Genomic DNA, 18495 nt, shown 5'->3' with positions numbered 1-18495 from the left:
TGTGCAGGGACTGGGACCCCTTGGCCCAGCCATCTGGCTTGGGACAGACTTCTCCCGGTGGGGGCCAGGGCCACCTCGTTATCCTTTCCAGCCAGATGAAATACTGTGGTTAGTGGTGAGGTTTGTGCACCGTGACTTTGGGATGATTTAACCAGTGTTCTTGCTTGATCAGTTTTAACTGCAAAGCAGAATGGAGGAAGACAATTTGTTTCCTCTTGGTGAAAGCAAACTGCTCGCTGTTGGAATATATATTTCTGTCATCAGGCTTGTGGTATGAACAGGAACAAGTGTCCTCCCTTGGGAACTTGCAAAGCAGAATTCCTCATGCTGAAAAACTCTTTCTCCATTGCACAACAAAGATGAAGGGACTTTCCTGCAGATGAAGTTCCCTGAATCTAAATGCAGCCCTCGCTGGTACCTTGGGCTGTCACAGCCTGTGTTTGTGGGGCTGTGGGTCCCTGCTCTAGTGACAGTGGCAGGAACACTCAGCCTGTTGTCCTTGTTCTCTCTCTGGTAGCAGATTAAATCTGGGTACGGGAAAGGGGGAAGTGTCAGACGTCCCCACGGTGCTGGTGCTCCTGGCAGAAAACAGAGGCTGCAGCTGTACCATGGATTGTTGGGGTAGGAGGGAGCTAGAAGTGACTCTTTTGGTTGAGGTGGTAAGTCTCTTGTGTTAATGATGGGTGAGAAATACATGAAACCGTGGGGGAAAAGTCTTATGGAGAGTGCACAAGAGCTTGGCCATGCAGCTCTGAAAAAAAGTAGTCAATCATCTCATTTTTTACCAGGTGTCTGGGATCACATCTCCATGGTGATGGATGATGTCCATGACCTCGAGCAGAGGATACAGAAAGCCAAAAACAATGTTGAGGAGATCCAGACCATCGTGGGATCGTGGGCGTCGCCCATATTTGTGAGAAGAGATTGTAAAAGAGAATCGCTGCTGAGCCTGGAGGACTGTCAGGACCGCCTGGAACGGCGTTACAGCCTTGTCCGAGAGTCAGGGCAGAGGATTCATCTGCTGGTGAAGGTGAGGGGGGACCTTCTCCAGGGGTTTGTTGACTCTTCATAGGCTCTGGGTGTCTCTCCGCTCTGGTGAAAATGTCCAGAGCTGCTTCACCTTAAAATTAACTCCCTTAACTCATTTGAAAAACTTACCTGTTGTTGATTAAGGAATACTTTGATGGGTGAGCTGGTACAGCTGAGTGTGCGGGGCTGCTGACCAGGCACCGAGTTTGGAGCAGGAGTGGGAGCCGATGCAGCCCAGTCTGGCTCCCAGTCCTGGTTCTTGTGAAGCCACTGGAGGGGAGTCGTGCATCAGGCTTTGGGATCCTGCTCAGAGGAAAAACTCCTCCGAAATATTCACCTTAAAATGGAGAGGCAGCTGGCTGTGGCTGACCTTTCTGCTTTAGGCTTGTTGTTCCTCTGTGGGAGCAGGAGGTGACGCTGTCAGTCCAGGGAGAAGCTGAGTAACAAGAAAAAAGCTGCTGTCTGAACCCTGGGTTTTTTCCAGTGGCTTTGCCAGAGCTGAGAGTCCTCTTTGCAGAGCAGGAGAAAGCCCAAATCTCTGCGCCTCACCTGCCCAGAGGTTTTAGCGTGTCAAGGACAGCACCTTGGCTGGAAGGCAGATGGATTTTAGGTCCAGCCCACTCCTGAGGGTCACCATCTGGCCTTGGACTCTGGAGAGACTGGGCTGACCCTCTCTGGGACACTGAGCCCTCGTTGCTCACCTTACTTCACTGTCTGCACTCAGCCTTGGGCTTCTGACCCACTTCTGTACCCTCTGAACCCACGGCGAGGATTTTACTATGCCCACGTTGTCCTGCTGCTACAGCTGTGACAGGCTCAACCACCTCCAGCTACACCCAAAAGATGGGAACACTTCCTAAATTGACCGGAGAGAACATGGGGCTGTGGCCAAGGCAGAAGGGCTGGCACCGCTGCTCTGGTGGCTCACAGGGCAGGACCAACTGCAAAGCAGCATGAAGGTCCTGGGGAGGGAAAGGCACCGTGGCCCAAAATAGGATGTCCCCATGCCTCTGTCCTGCTGTGCTGGTCAAACCTGGAGGAACAGCAGCAAAGGGGCCAAGAGCTGGTCTGCTGTGTTTCCCTTGGGTGTTCAGGTCTTCTTTTGAGCAGGTGAGTCTTGAGGCTGCTGAGAGAAGAGCACAGAGAGTTTGGGTACGTGCACCCACAAGCACAGGCAGGACAGTGAGATGCTGGCTTGCATTGCCCTTTTGCACCAGGATGAGGCCTCTGGAGTAAAGGTTCAGTAGAACACCAGTGACAAGGGGGCATTGTCAAATACAAGGGCATGGGACGGTGAAGAGGGGGTGGTGCTTTCAAATGGGCATTCCCATAGTGTTCAGTCCTGTGAAGTTCCCCTTTCTCTTGTGTCAGCAAAATGTGGAGGTGAGTCTGCAAGGCACCAGAGCCCTGGCTTGCTCTGTTAACAGTTTAATCACTCAGCGTTGATGTGTAAAGTTGGGGAGCAGCAACTCTGGGTTGACTCAAGCCCAATTGGCAATGCCACTCTATCTTGAGGAGGCTGAGGCCAGACCTTCTTGCTCTCTGCAACTGTCTGAAAGGAGGTTGGAGCATGGAGGGGGGTGGTCTCTTCTCCCAAGTAGTAAGAGATAGGATGAGAGGAAGTGGCCTCAAGTTGCACCAAGGAAAGTTCAGATTGGATATTAGGAAAAAATAATTCACAGAGAGGATTGTGAAGCTTTGGAATAGGCTGCCCAGAGCAGTGGTGGAGTCACATCCCTGGAGGTGTTAACAAATGTACAGATGGGGTTCTTAGGGACATGGGTTAGTGGTGGAGTTAGGTTATGGTTGGATTCGATGATCTTGAGGGTCTCTTCCAACCAGAATGATTCTATGATCTCATGTGTGCCAAGCTACCATGCCACTGGGAATGGCACCCTCTCCTGTGTCCCCAGAGATGAAATACAGCCAGCTTTGAACCCCTGGCAGCAGACTGCAAGCTGGACCTTACGTTTTTTTTGAGCCCGTGCCTGTGTTGAGAGCCCCTGGCAGGCTTAGGAGAAAGAGCCCTCAGAGGGCATAGCAAGGCCGGAACAGGATCACGGCAGAGCCTGGGAGGTGCAGGGGATGGATACCCAGGCTGGTCTTGTGGGTGTGGAAGAGGAGACGCAAGAAGGATGGGGCCATTCTGTGGCCTAGAAAACCGTGAATTTCCTGACTGTGAACTTGCCTGGAGGTAAGGAACGCAATAAGCTGAGAAGGGAGGCTGTAAGCCAACCCTTTGTCTTCTGATCCCAATCTTTAACTATTTTCACTTGGTTTATTTAAAAACCCTTTTCTGAATTTTAAAGTTCTCTTGTTTTGAGATGACCATTTGTAGGGCAGAGGTGTAAGCAGTCCACTTGGAAGGACTCATCCACCCAAGGTAACATTATACAGGCCACAAGGACTGAGGCTTCATGCATTGGGATGAGCCTTTGGCCCAGGTCTGCAAAGCACCCTTGAGCCCTTTGGCCTCAGAGAAGAGGGAGGAGAAGGTTGCAGGGCTGCTAAGTCTCTCACGCACTCCATTTTTACCTTGTGATTATTTTGAGTTGCTTCAGATGACAAAGCAGCCCTTGACAGAAGGAGAAAATTGTGGCCATGCTACCAGCAGCAACATCCGTCTGTCTGGTTTCTCTCCCCCCGCAGGGCTGGTACCTGTGTGCTCATTGCCATGAGTCCTCAGCTGTGGGCAGCTCTTGTAGGACAGACTCAGCCCCGCTGTATTTCAAAGTGTCGTCTTTTTCTTCCAGGAAAACCAGAGCCTCTTACTTGCAGACCCAGCATCTGACATCTGGAAGGCCTATGTGGATTACGTGGATGAGATAGTTCTGGATGGATTCTTCACTGCCATTGAGTGCTCACTCAAGTAGCTCCTCGAAAACACAGGTAACTGCTGGTTCCTCAGCTCTGGCCGTGATACCATCTTCAGTCTCACCAAAAGGAAGTTTCTGTTTTGTGCTTTGACTTGTGGTGGTCTTTCTACTCTGCCTCTTGCATTGTCTACAGCAAGTGCTGGAGGAGCCTCCAGACTCAGAGGGTAACTCTGTCCCCTGGTCACTGGAGCAAAGCCTTGCTCAAGGGAAGGGACAGAGATGACTGTGCACCATTTGCTGGGATTTGTGAACAGACAAAATTGAGGCATCATTCCAAGTCTGTTCTTGGGCATCAGCCATCTCCTGACCTCCCATGCACAAAGCATCAAGGTGACACAACCTTTCGTTTGTGGAGAGTCTCAAGAGTTGGTTCTGTGGATGAAAGACATGAAAGAAAAACCTCCATCACTGAGGAGTGAGGAGAGGGGTCACCAAACCAGAGCTCCTGCCTAAGGCTGCCACGGAGGGTCACTCTGCTGAGAGCAGCTGTGTCCAGCTAAAGCACATCTTCAGAACGCTTCCCTCCTGGATGTGGAGGCACACTGAGCTGGAGAATTGCATCCAGTTCCTCACCATCTTGTTAAAAACAAGCACATAATTTCACATTTGTGAAACCAGTTGGTGTTTTATTTTTTCATGCCTTTCTCCACTAAATTAAAGAGCCTCTTGGTTCCTGTTGTTTTTCTCCTCTTTAAGTACTTATGCGCTGTAATTGTTCAGCTCTCAGACTCCCTTTTGATTAGCTGAAGAGCCTGGTCTCTTTAAGGCTTCCCTCCACAGCATTTTTCCGGTCCTTAAATCACTTGTGTCTCATCTGTTCTCCAGTATCTCCTGTGGGTACCAGAACACCAGCTGGTTTGGCAGCCTCCCCTCTGCGTTGTATGCAGACACAATGTCACTGGACCCAGCGAGTGGGTGTCCCACCTGCCTGGTGTCCCTGTGGGGCATGTGTGTGTCTTGTGGTGGGATGTTAGTGGTGGCTCTAGATCACTTTTCTCCCCTTCAAAAATAACCTGGCACCTCTGTTCTTCCCTACCAGATCCCAAGGCAGGGCTTCCTCCCCTGTTTGAGGTGCAGCTGGATTTGGTGATCCCAGATTTGATATTTCAACCCTCCTTGGACCCTGGCACAAACGATGGCTTCTACGACGTGGTGGAAGGTCTTCTCAACGACATCTACCGGATCTCATCGCTGGTGCCCAGGCTGGCTGAGCACAGCGGCTTCCTCCACTACCAGGTCCGTGGCTGTGGAGCTCCCTCACGCTGTGTGGCAGTGAGGAGGTGCCACGCTGCCCCCGCATCACTGCGAGCTCCTCTCCTCTTCTCTCCAGGCTGACACGGAGGACATGGCTGACCTGGCCGACATGCGCCATGAGCTGATGGGGCGTGTGCAGGCCGTGATGGCGGCCTGCTGTGATTACCGCAGTGCCTTCGACCACTACTCCTACCTGTACGGGGAGGACAGAAAGGAGTTCTTCCGCCAGTTCCTCCTCTACGGGCACATTCTCACTGCGGCAGAAATCGAGGCCCATGCAGAGAACGGGGTCCCTGAGTCACCTCCCACGCTGCAGCAGTTCCGAGAGCAGATTGACTCCTACGAGAAGATCTATGAGGAGGTGAATCGCATCGAGCCCATCAGCATTTTCCAGAGTTGGATGAAAGTTGATGCTCGGCCTTTCAAAGCGTCTCTGCTGAATGTGATTAAACGGTGGAGCTTGGTGTTCAAGCAGCATCTCATGGACCACGTCATGCACAGGTAGGAACCGTTCTACCTCTTCTTCCCAGAACCAAAGTGGGTTTCTCTTGTGTTGGCTGGGCTGTATCATTTCACACTGATAAGCAAAAGGCTAATACAGGAGCAAGAGGAGGGGGCACACACCCCCTGCCAGCTCCATCGCATCTCTGCTAACTTTCATCCCCTCGTCTCTGCTGGGAGCAGCTGGTCCAGCTGAGTGTGTAAAGTGCAAACAGTTCCACGAACTCGGTACCATCGACATCCTGCGAGCTGATGCTCCTACGACCTACTGTGTGGTGTTGGACAGGATGTCTGTTTGTCTGTTCATCCTGGTCCAACTAATCTAATCTCTTCTAGGGCTCTATGCTTATTTTGTTGAATTTGCCATCAGTAAAGCTGCATTTATGCCATGAGATACTTGCTCCGTTTCTAAATGCAGTGCTCTTTTGAGTGCACTCTTTGTAAAAAAAGTAATTTGGGTTGCCTGGCATGAGCAGTCATGGGGAGGCAGTTTCAAGGTTACAAAAAGGAGGAGCTTTGGATGTAAGTTTTGAATTAACATGTGTTCCCTGCTCTGAATAGCTGCTCAGCCGCCTGGTCTCTGCAGGATGATGTGTTAGGTGATTTATTTGAGTAGTAGCAGCTGAAGGATGCCACAGGGCTTGGATGCTTACGAAGAAATATTTACAGACATATGTACTAGTGAAGGCTGCTGCGTGTGGTGGCTGCTGTGATCTCTTGTGTTCTTTTCAGCACGATAATTCCTGTGCAAAGAGGTTTTTGCATAGGTTAGAACAGGCATTTAGGAGTTCTTATTAAGAGCTCCTGACTCAGCAGTTTAGTCTTTAATAGGTGAAGTGTTTAGGGCTATGTTTTGGTCCAGCAGCATCCACAGAATTTAAGCGGGCACTTCAAACGTAAGCGTTTTGAGAAGGGAAGAATGGAAAGGACCAAAGATCCAGGAGCCCATCAAGCTCTGCTAACAGTGTCCAGCAGCTGGTGAGATCAAGAAGCAGGTAGGGAAACTTCCCCCAAATAGTCTCCTTGTCTCTAACCATTCATACCTGAGGACTTTGAGAGTCATGGGTTGTACCTTTGTATCTAAAGACCTGGATGGATTTTTTTTTCTCCCACAAATGTTCGGTTGCTTTTCTGAACCGCTGTGAATTTTTAACATCTGCATCCTTCTGCAGCAGAGACTTACCCTCTGAAATAAGGCAGCGTGCGAAGAAGAATCCCTGTTTGTTGTAGCTTTACAACCTACCAGGTTCATTTGTTGAATTCTTGTATTGGAAGAGATGACATGAAAACTGTCCTTTCAAATTCACTCTCTTCAGACCACAGACCCGAGCTCACAGGTCTCCCTTATAGAATCATAGGATAGAGTCATAGAATCTGTTTGGTTGGAAGAGACCATCAAGATCACAGAGTCCAACCATAACCTAACTCTGGCACTACCCCATGTCCCTGAGAACCTCATCTATATGTCTATCCAACCCCTCCAGGGATGGTGACTCCACCACTGCCCAGGGCAGCCTGTTCCAAGGCCCGACAGCCATTTCTGTGAATAATTTTTTTCCTAATACCCAATCTGAACCTCCCCTGGAGAAATTTGAGGCCATTTTATCTTATCACTTGCTACCTGAGAGAAGAGACCAACCCCCTCCATGCTCCAACCTCCTTTCAGACAGTTGCAGAGATCAGGTCTCCCCTCATCTCCTGTTCTCCAGGCTGAACAGCCCCAGCTCCCTCAGCTGCTCCTCGTAAGACTTGTGCTCCTCAAATGCCTTTTCTCCAACCTGTGAAGTCCCAACCCATTTATCCGTTCCTCACAGGAAGCTGTACCACATCTATGGATCCCTGTGAGCATGAACTGTGGTTCTGATGCCCTCAGCATGTTGCCATGTGATGGGCAGAGTTAGCCAGGCCTTTCCCTCTCCGTGCCAGTCCAGCTGCCTGGATGATTCCGGTAGGAACTGCTCTCATTTGGTGCTTTCCTGTTTTGTGTTCTACAGCTTGTCTGACCTGGACGAGTTCATAAAAACTGCTGACAAAGGTTTGAGCAAAAAGGTTGAAAAAGGCGATTATGATGGTTTGGTGGAGATCATGGGGCATCTCCTGGCCGTTAAGGAAAGGCACAGTGTCACCGATGCCATGTTCGAGCCCCCGAAGCAAACCGTCGAACTGCTGAAGACGTATGAGCAAGAGCTGCCGGAGGAAGTCTATAAGCAACTGGAGGTGGGTGAAAAGCTGCGGTGGACACGGCGGTTTGCCAAGTAGCCAGCGTCAAAGAGTATGAGCTTAAGAGCATTGCAGGAATATTTAAAGCCCCACTCCCTGTCATTAGAGGGCCTCAGTGGATAGTATTTTACTATTGTGGGATGTGCCTTAATAGCTCTAAATTTTGGAGTTATATTGAGATTTTTCTTTTAAAGCAGAGATTAAGCCTTTTGTTATGTATGAAAAACATAGAATTGCCTGCTCCAACTCTCAGCGATTACTCTTGAAAAAAATTAATGCATTTTCAAATACATCTGTTAATTAGTTTGAATTATAATTATTTTTAAATAAGCCAGTTCTTGGCAACTGTGGAGATGGGAAGGATAATGTTGGCAGAGGAGTCGCCTTCTCATAGGACTTCAGTCCTCCACTAGGTCTATAACACCCAATCTGCTTGACCCAAAGGACATCACTGGGAGCACGTTATGAAAGTATTTCAGCACCTTTCCACATCTGGCCCTGATGAATCAATTTTTCTTTGGGGAATTCTTCTCATTTCTGGACAGGGGACCATGAGGTGAAGGTTGGAAAAGCCTGTGGGATGCCCAGCCAGCCTTGGGGAACTGGCAGCAGTCACCATGTTACGGTGGAGGAGCGTGTGGCTGCGTACTGATGGATACCCCTTAGTCACGGGGCGTTGTGTGCAGAGGGCTCTGTGTAGGACACCAGGTTTAAGGCAGAGCTTTTTGGGGAGAAGTTCCTCCCTCTGCTGCAGGCTTGGATGGGACCTGAGCGGGGTTCAGCAATCCCCCAGTTTTCTGCTGGTGCAGCCGTGATCCACGGATGGTTGTATCACCAAATCTGACACGGGTAAGGGTCCTAAAGATAACTGGATTCCTACAGACACCCTGAAAAACAGAAGAGCTGCATTAAATGAATGTTTTGGCTGCTACAGCAGCTTCAGTTCAGCATAAAAAATGGTGCTATGGGGAACCCAGCTCTGCTGATTCCTCTGCCCAAAAGCTGCTTGCTTGGTGCCTGTTTGTGCGTGTAGATTTGAACAACTGATTTATTTTTCTGACAGAAGAAATGAGGTATGCAGGGCAGCCATTCAGATGTAGGAGATAACAAAACAGTTTCGTTCTTTCTGGCAAGTGACAGCAACACATAGTTGAATAATTCATTCACTGCTGTACACAGTAGGAAAACCAAAGTAAGTTCCTCCAGGTACCGCTCCCTCCATGGCCATGAAGATGGATGGGCTGGAGCTGATAGTTTGTATGAGAAGGACAAGGAAGCAGCTCCATGTGTGCCCTGCTATGGTCATGGATAGTGATTTCTACAGAGACTGGAACATGAAGTGCCAGAAAGAGACCCCTCAGGAGGGACTGGCCCTGCTCTGGCCGCCTCTGCTGCCTCCAGGTTATTTCGCTTCTTTGCATAGTGTTGGTGCATCTCCATTAGTCTTCTCAACTATGTGCACTGGGATGAAAAGAAGCCCAAAGTCTTTCCTGTAGGCTGGCACAGTACCTGGGGAAGTGGGAGAGCAAAGCTGTGGGACTTGAGGACAGCAGAGCCCTGGCTGGTGTCACTGTCTGGGGTGAGGATTTGGCTCGAGAAGTCTAGTGAGAAGAGAAGAAATCAAATCTCTTTCTAAATAAAATCCCAGGTGCAAAGGGTGGATTGTTAGCAGTGCTGTGCACCAGCAGCTTGGATGCAGTCCTGAGAAAGAAACTGTCTTATTTAGTACTAATATTATACAGGCAGGCTGGAGGGATTTGCCCCAGAAAGCTCTGTAGAAGTCCTTCTGGCATAATATCTTCTGCTCTAAGAGCTGGCTGGAAATTTCCCAGGCTCTGTTTCTTAATTAGCTCTGGGAAGCCGGACGATCTGATGAACTTGCATCCTCAGCCCACCCTCCTGCCTCCAGCCAGCTCTGGGTCCCGCTGGGCTCGGTGTCAGGAGAACTGTGCTCTCTCAACCACCGAGCCATCCTGGGAGCCCAGGATCTGGTCTGGGACCCTTCTTCTGAAGTTATTTAACATGTTTTTGCAATCAGAGCAGTCAGTTTTAAAGTCTCAGTCTTCATTCGTCTTCAAAATTGTGGATAACTGATAAGTTTTATCCCAAATTGTGTTTAGCTTTTGCATCACAACAAAACTTCCTTGCAGTTTTAGGCATGGAATCTGTTGCTTTTCCTGTTCTGTGATTGTCCATAAACAGATCAGTCACATCTTATATCAAATAGCAAATACTGCCTACCGTCATTTAAATTTTGCTTGCAGGAGCTGCCAGAAAAATGGAACAATATAAAGAAGCTGGCGATAGCTGTGAAGCAGCATGTGGCTCCTCTGCAGGCGGACGAAATGACAGTTGTGCGCAAGAGCTGTGCGGCGTTTGATGTTGAGCAACACAGATTCAGAGAGCGATTTCGGAAAGAAGCACCGTTCAGGTACAGTGAAGTTATAACATCAGAGAAGCCCTGAGGAAGAAAAGCTTCATGGGATCATCTCGGAGTGTCCTGAGGATGTGTTCTCGAACCCTTGCATACATTTCCTACCTGCTCACGGTGTTGTATCTGTTATGCCCTGGGTGTTTTGTCCCTGCAAACACTGTAAGGTGTTAGCAAGAGATTCAATCTGGATGCTGAGTGCACAATATTGCTTAAAGGGGTTGTCAGCAGTGCCATGTGGCTGCACCATCAGTGGGTACTATAGATGTATCATGTCTGCTTTGTGTCTCAGAGGCACCATTTGTTTTATGTTTTCTTTAGAAGTTGTTACAATATCACTTATGAAGAATAAACATTTCTTTCTAGGTTTGACACCAAAAAGCCTTATCAACTGCTGGATACAAAGCACATTGAGATTAAACAAATGGAGTCAGCCATGACCTCGATTTATGAATCAGCTGGTCTGTTTGAAGTCATAGTGCCAGACTATAAACAACTGAAGCAGTGCCGAAAGGAGCTGTGTCTTCTCAAAGAGCTCTGGGATATGATCTCCCTTGTGGGCACTTGCCTTGATGACTGGCAGACCACCAAATGGGCGGATATTAACGTGGAAAACATGGATCTGGAGTGTAAAAAGTTTGCAAGAGAGATTCGGAATTTGGATAAGGAGGTGAGGGCGTGGGATGCTTTCACTGGGCTGGACAGCAAGGTGAAGAACATGCTGACGGCCCTGAAAGCTGTGGCAGAACTTCAAAATCCCGCCATTAGGGAAAGGCACTGGAATCAGCTGATGCAGGTGACGGGTGTGAGGTTTGTGATGGACTCGGACACCGCGCTGGCTGACCTCCTGAAGCTCAACCTCCATAACTTTGAGGATGAGGTTCGTGGCATTGTGGACAAAGCGGTACGAGAAATGAGTATGGAGAAAGTCCTGAAGGAGCTAAAAATGACTTGGAGCACCATGGAGTTTCAGTATGAGCCTCACCCCCGGACGAACATCCCGTTGCTGAAGTCAGACGAGGAACTCATAGAAACTTTAGAAGACAACCAGGTGCAGCTGCAGAATTTAATGACATCCAAATGTATTGCTTTCTTCTTGGAGGAAGTGTCCATATGGCAGAGGAAGCTGTCCACAACAGATTCCGTCATTTCTCTCTGGTTCGAAGTGCAGCGTATGTGGTCTCATTTGGAGAGCATATTCATAGGCTCAGAAGATATACGGGCACAGCTTCCTAAGGTATGAAATCCCAAATCCTATTTTTCCTGTGTGGAAAGCGTTGAAGAAGAGCCTCCATTACACAGAAGAAGGTTGTCTATATTGCCGTGTTCCCCCAAGCAGGACTGTTCTCTTGCTGCATTGCTTTCTTGGAGGCTCCCTTAATGCTACAGCAGTTTCCCCAGTGTTGCCCCAGGATGTTTTTGTACTGTTGGTTGTGCCTGAACCCTGCTGAGAAACTGTTTTTCCTCCCCTCCACCATTGCACAGCAGATGCAGAGTTCCTGGAGGCTGAGCAGGAGGCTGCTGGCTTCCTTCAGTGATACAGGCATGTTCCCTCTTTCCTTGGAGGGGAGAAGACGGAGATAATTACTCAGATGGTGCAAATTGTCAAATCAGAGCTGGACCAGGCAGCTTTGCAGTATCCGCTTCCCTGCCTCCAGTGCTGGTGCAGCAGGAGAGCAGCTCTTCTCCCACTTCAGCTTCAGAAAATTGAGCAGAGTTGTCACTGATGCCCTCCTCAGGGTTGTGACCTCCTCAGGGCTGTCTTTGAGTCCAGCTTCCAGTCTTATTCCCTATTCTCTTGATTATTTAGAAAATCTTCCAAGCTTGTTCCTGGCCCCGCTGGACCACTCGCAGCCCTGTGGAGGAACCTGCCTTTCACTCACGAGTGACCCACAGTTGGCTGTGTGACCCCCGTCCCTGTTCACGAGCAGCATCGCTGACAGCACCACTGTGGGACGAACACCCACGAGGGGATGTGCGCAGCCCATTGACCCCTGGACAACACACTGTTCTGTCTCCAACCCTGCACTCTGCTCTGCTTGGACTGTTCCTCCATCTGCTTCAGAGAGCACGCTGTGCTGAGTGTCCTGGGGGCAGTTTTTGGCCCCTCACACCAAGAAAGCCCTTGTGGTGCTGGAGCAAGTTGAGAGAAGGGAATGGAGCTGGTGAGGGGCTGGAGCACAAGTGTGATGGGAGCGGCTGAGGGACCTGGGGGGTTCAGCTGGAGAACAGGAGCTGAGGGGAGACCTTCTGATCTCTGAACTGCCTGAAGGGAGCTTGGAGCCCGGGGGGGTCGGGCTCTGCTCCCCAGGAACAAGCGCCAGGAGCAGAGGAAACGGCCTCAAGTTGCGCCAGGGGAGGCTGAGGTTGGATCTGGGGAACAATTTCTTCCCCAAAGGGCTGTGGGGCATTGGAACAGGCTGCCCAGGGCAGTGCTGGAGTCACCATCCCTGGAAGATGTATAGATGAGGAACATGGTTTAGTACTAGATTTAGGTTATGGTTGGACTCAGTGATCTCAATGGTCTCCTCCAGCTAAATGATTCTATGATTCTGGGCACACCTCGCTCACTGGGCAATATATACAGGTGCTGATAACCAGTGCCCTGAGGCTGTACCATGTGCCAGCAAGCTCTTAATATCCAGGAGCTATCTAATGTCATGTATGAAATTGCATCATGATTTACATTTGCATCCTGCTGGGCAGCTGTCTGCATCTCAGTAGCTGTCTGGCAGTGGTATGAACCATAGAACCATAGGATGTCCTGACTTGGAAGGACCCATCAGGATTGTCAAGTCCAACTCCTGTCCCTGCACAGGACACCCCACAATTCACCCCATGTGTCTGAGGACGTTGTCCAGTCTCTCCTTGAACACTGTCAGGTTGGGGCTGTGACCCCTCCCTGGGAGCCTGTTCAGTGTCCAGCACCTCTGGGTGAAGAACCTTTTCCTCATGTCCCACTGCCCTCCCTGGCACATCTTCTGCCATTCCCTGGGTTCTGTCACTGTCACAGAGCAGAGCTCAGCCCTGCCCCTCCTGCTCCTGCTGAGGAACCTGCAGCCCCATGAGCTCTGCCCTCAGTCTGCTCTGCTCCAGCTGAGCAAACCCAGGGACTGCAGCCGCTCCTCATACGGTTTCCCCTCCGAACCCTTCACCAAGTTCATGTCCCTCCTCTGGACACTCTCCAGTAGCTTTATCTCCTTTTCTCCTGTGTCCCCAGCCCTGCACACAGTGAATGCTGCAGGTGAGGCCGCCCCAGCACAGAGCAGAGCGGGACAATCCCCTCCCTGCCCGGCTGGCCGTGCCGTGCTGGATGCACCAGGACACGGGGCCCTCTTGGCTCCAGGGACACAGGTGGCTCAGTCAGCAGCTTCTCTTCCGTAAAAGAAAGACTGAAGCTCAAAGTCTCTGTAGCTGAGCACCCTCAGGATGCATCCAGGGCTGGGGGGATGTGCTGACAGGCTGTGGGATGCTCACCTGGAGCTGGATCTGTGGCGTGAGTGTAGGGAGGGCTCAACCTGCCAGATGGAGCCTTGCTCCTGGGGCTGAACACAGGGTAGCGTGGAAGTGTTACCTGGACTGCTTGGAACACTTGTTCAGTGTCCCGCCTCACTTAGGAGGCCTGACCTGGGAAGAAGGGAGGAGCAGAGATGTTTTGAACATAGCTTGCTTTATTCTTCAGTGTTTAGCTCCAGAAATTCAGAGTCCCTGTTAGATATGGAGCATAATTGTTGACGTGGGCCTCCGGTGCTGACGTGGGGTTTCCATACCCTCATTGAAGGCAAGGAAGGGCTCTCCTCTACAAGAGTCATCATACCTGTTTTGTGGATGGGTGTTGGGATTCCTGTGCTGTAGCAGGAGGGGAGGAGTGCGCTCACATGAGGCTGGGAGCCTTTCCACGGTGTGGGAGCATCTCCTGCTGCTGCAGCCAGGGAAACTTGGTACTTCACCTGGACATGGGAGAGAGAGATTTATGAGGTTTTCCAAGGGGAATTAAATCCCATGAAAATGGTTGGTCCTAGACATTGCCTCCTGCATGGAGCACTTTATCCACAACCCCTTTGGGATACAGTGACAAGAAGGCAAGTGCCTGTTTGCAGACTAGTTTCAGGCAAGTCAGTGGAAGAGCCATTCTGGAATGGTGGAGGGGTCCCTGTCTGCACTGGACAGAAGGTTTTCCCCTCAACCCAAAGACAGCACCCAGAGGATGGAGACTTTTAGCACAAAATCCATGTTTTACCATGAGCATGTTTGTGTTGCTTTTTAGGACTCCAAACGCTTTGAAGGGATTGATGCGGACTTTAAAGAACTGGCCTATGAAACTCAGAAAACCCCAAATGTGGTTGAGGCCACCAATAAACCAGGTCTGTCCCAACAACTGGAGGACATTCAGAGTAGGTAGGTACAACTTCAGTCCCAGGATTTTGTCAGAGACTGGGATCAGCTCTAATAAGTTGGTTTAACCTGTGCTCCAAGGCTTTCCTTCTGGACTGTGCGTTCTTTGCATTCACACATTGAGTCTTTTTATTCATGATCCATCACCCTGAAGCCCCCAAGGTGGATTCTGGCTTTGCGTATGTGCAAACTCTTATCTTGAATATTGATTTGCACACATACAAAGCTAGGCACTCAGTTGGTTTTAATAACATGTGGCCTCACTGCCACCCCAAATTTGGTGTCTTAAATATCTATTTAGCAGTCCAAGCAGGGATATCTGCAGCAGAGCTGATCCCATGTGCTTTAATTAACAAAATTATCTTGGTGTGTGTACCCTTCACAGATGGTATAACTAAACTCCCTGAGAAAGACCTTAATGTCCAGAGATGGATACAGTTCTCACCTAACATATGAGCTACTCTACCTGGAACACACCTAACAAGTTAACGTGATAGCTGTTGTGTCAGTAATAACTATCCATTTAAAATAGAGATCTAATTTTACTTCCTAAACAGATAAGGCCCGTGTTCCCCACAGAGGACTAACTGCATGTTATTTATGGACTTTGAAAGCTCAGCAGCAGTTTAACATGTAAACACTGAGAGATTCATTTTAGAACGGAGCAAACAAGTTTCTTTTCAGGCTTCACAAGCACAAAAAGCTGAGTAGGTTTGAATCAGACTTTAAAATGTGCTCATTAGAATAAAAGCAGTTTTGGAAACTTTCATCCTAGTGTGAAATCACCTGTGGCAGTTGAGAGCTTGTCTAAAACAGTAAGTCAGACTGCAAAGCCTTTCTAGCCTCTTCTTCCACCTGTGTTTCTGCTTTTTGGTGAGGATTCTCTGACTCTTTGTCTGTTTGACCCTTGGGAGTGGAGAGAGATCTATGAGTTACTATGTGCTTTGTTATCTATTTGGAAAATGCTGTAAAGGACCAGCCTGCAGGCTCAGCTCATGTCTGGCATTTCCCCATGGGAGGGGAGAATCTGCTCGATAACCCAAACTGTAGCACGACACATTAAAGGATATTCACCCGCCTGTCCTGGGCTCTATTTTTCTGCTCTTCTCCCCAGGTTGTCCCTGTGTGAGAAGGCTTTGGCTGAATATTTGGACATGAAAAGATTGGCCTTTCCCAGATTTTACTTTGTTTCTTCAGCAGATTTATTGGATATTCTTTCCAATGGCACCAACCCACAGCTGGTAAGCCTTGCACTATGTCACCTTCACATTTTCCAGCTGTCAGTAATGTCAGGGTGGAAGATGCTGTCTAGGGACTCAGCTGTAGCTTATCCTTTCTTGAGTGCCTTTTCTCCCACCCTCACTTGGATTAACAATAACTCTTTCACTGCTGGACTTCATCTGTCGTCTCTGAAAGGCAATGCGCACACTGTATGTTGTCCCATCTGTCCCTGGTGATGCTTGCAGATGGTTCTGAAAGCACTGCACAGAGCAGAGCTATGTTCTTGATACCATAAAAACAGTGGGTTTGTTTCTGCTGGGATACAGTGAGGTTGGGGGAAACCATTTCTTGAGGATCTCAGCCAAAACTTGTTGCTGAGCTTGGTTCCCCAAGCTGGGATGCCAGCAAACAGCATCTGTTGTTGAAAGAGCCACAGACCGATCATTCAAATGTGACAGTGTTGACAACCAAGGGCTTGGAGACGTCTCTGTTTTTAGGCAGAGGAGACATCTGCTAGTCAGCCACTTCTTCCTTCCCCCATGCAAAGGTCTTTGGGATGGCCTGTTCACAGGGGAAGAGCAGAACACAGCCTGGAAGAGGTAAGACAGCTGGTGGTCAGACAGTGGCTGTGGCCAAGGCAGGACTTCCTTGGGCTGCCACCCACCCCTGCACAGCTCTGCTTGGCCTTGTTTGGGACGCATCTTTTATTCAGAGGTTGGTGCATAAAACCAGTCAAAACGTTCACAGCAAAAGGCGAGTGTTGGATGATGAACAAAGTCCTAATTCTGTCTTTTGGTAGCGAGTATTTTCACTTTCTTCAGGCTTTCCACCATTTTCAGTATTGATGTGAGCACAGGAATGGAGCAGGTTTGCATGTGTATTTGGAAATGCTGTTGTTTACCTCTAACCTTTAACGCTGCTTCTATCTGTGTCTGCTGCTGGGTGATTTCAGCCCACAGAGTATCATAAATACATAGTTGATTGATATTTAAAATGAAGAGGAAAAAAAAAACACAGGAAGCAAAGATACTGTGTTGAAATGCTCTGTTGAGTAAGAAGAAATTCCTGGTGTTTTCTGTTATTCAAAAGTATTTGCAGTAAAATCAAAGTAAATGTCAAGCAGTATCATACATAGATACACTCTCAGCCTTCCCAATGTAGTTTCAAAGTCTGATGATTCCTAAAGGAGGATTAAATACACAATGACATTATCCTCGTGAACTGGGTGCTGAACTTGTGCAGATTCAGGTGCGTTCGGGCTCTGGCAGCAGGATCGCAGCAAGTGCTGGGGTTGCGTCCGAACCCTCCAGACTGGACAGGGTCTGGGAAGGGGCAGCTGGGGATTTGTGACCAGAAGCTTCTACATGTAAGAAAAAGTTTCTATGGTTTACTTACGGTTTGAAAAGAGATAAGCTTATGGCCTCAAGATACGCTTAATGGCCTCAAGTTGTGCCAGGGGAGGTTCAGATTGGATATTGTAAAAAAATTCTTCCCAGAAAGGGCTGTGGGGCATGGGAACAGGCTGCCCAGGGCAGTGCTGGAGTCACCATCCCTGGAGGGGTTTAAAAGACATTTAGACGAGGTTCTTAGGGACATGGATTAGTGCCAGAGCTAGGGTATGGCTGGACTTGATCCTGAGGGTTTCTTCCACCCAAAATGATTCTGTGATCTGGGGGGATGCTGAGTGCCCTGTGCTTCTCAGAGTCACTTAGCACCTCCCAGGGTTTGGCCCTGCTTGTGTGTGTGTGAGAAGCTGCGTCCACTTGCAGCACAGCTCATGAGAGGGAGGGTTGTAGTTCTTTGTGAGTCAGTGAGTCAGAATTAGATGGACAAATCCACCTCCACCCTTCCTTCTCTGAAAGCATCAGAGCATTGGGCATCTCACGCAGAATCCCAGAATGTCAGGGTTGGAAGGGACCTGGAAAGCTCCTCCAGTCCAATCCCCCCATGGAGCAGGAACACCCAGCTGAGGTTCCACAGGAAGGGGTCCAGGGGGTTTGAATGTCTGCAGAGAAGGAGACTCCACAACCTCCCTGGGCAGCCTGGGCCAGGCTCTGACACCCTCACTGAGAAGAAGTTTCTTCTCCAATTTAAGTGAAACCTCCTGTGTTCCAGTTTGAACCCATTGCCCCTTGTCCTGTCACTGGTTGTCACCGAGGAGAGCCTGGCTCCATCCTCCTGACACTCCCCCTTTATATATCTGTAAACATGAATGAGTCCCCCCTCAGTCTCCTCTTCTCCAGCTCCAGAGCCCCAGCTCCCTCAGCCTTTCCTCACACGGGAGATGCTCCACTCCCTCCAGCATCTTGGTGGCTGCGCTGGACTCTCTCCAGCAGTTCCCTGTCCTTCTGGAGCTGAGGGGCCACAACTGGTCACAATATTCCAGGTGTGGTCTCCCCAGGGCAGAGCAGAGGGGCAGGAGAACCTCTCTGACCTACTGACCACCCCTTCTAACCCACCCCAGGTACCATTGGCCTTCCTGGCCACACGGGCCCAGTGCTGGCTCATGGTCACCCTGCTGTCCCCAGGACCCCCAGGTCCCTTTCCCTCATTTCTCATCTCCCCTAT

General features: G+C 49.5%; 1 protein-coding gene and 1 pseudogene across 1 annotated transcript; both read left to right on the top strand.

Annotated features, from left to right (window-relative positions):
* On the top strand, positions 1 to 5051 carry LOC139829508 (dynein axonemal heavy chain 9-like). Its single transcript, XM_071817268.1, has 3 exons — positions 1 to 1030; positions 3783 to 3918; positions 4945 to 5051. Exons 1-2 carry the CDS (start codon positions 677 to 679, stop codon positions 3900 to 3902), a joined length of 474 nt encoding a protein of 157 aa, XP_071673369.1. The 5' UTR covers positions 1 to 676; the 3' UTR covers positions 3903 to 3918; positions 4945 to 5051.
* LOC139829507 (dynein axonemal heavy chain 9-like) overlaps positions 4948 to 18495 on the top strand; it is a 30173-nt pseudogene continuing 16625 nt past the window's right edge.

This window comes from Patagioenas fasciata, chromosome 20 (assembly GCF_037038585.1).
Source record: "Patagioenas fasciata isolate bPatFas1 chromosome 20, bPatFas1.hap1, whole genome shotgun sequence".
Taxonomy (NCBI): domain Eukaryota; kingdom Metazoa; phylum Chordata; class Aves; order Columbiformes; family Columbidae; genus Patagioenas; species Patagioenas fasciata.
Note: the sequence above shows the minus strand (reverse complement) of the source record. Positions and strands in the feature narration are given on the sequence as shown.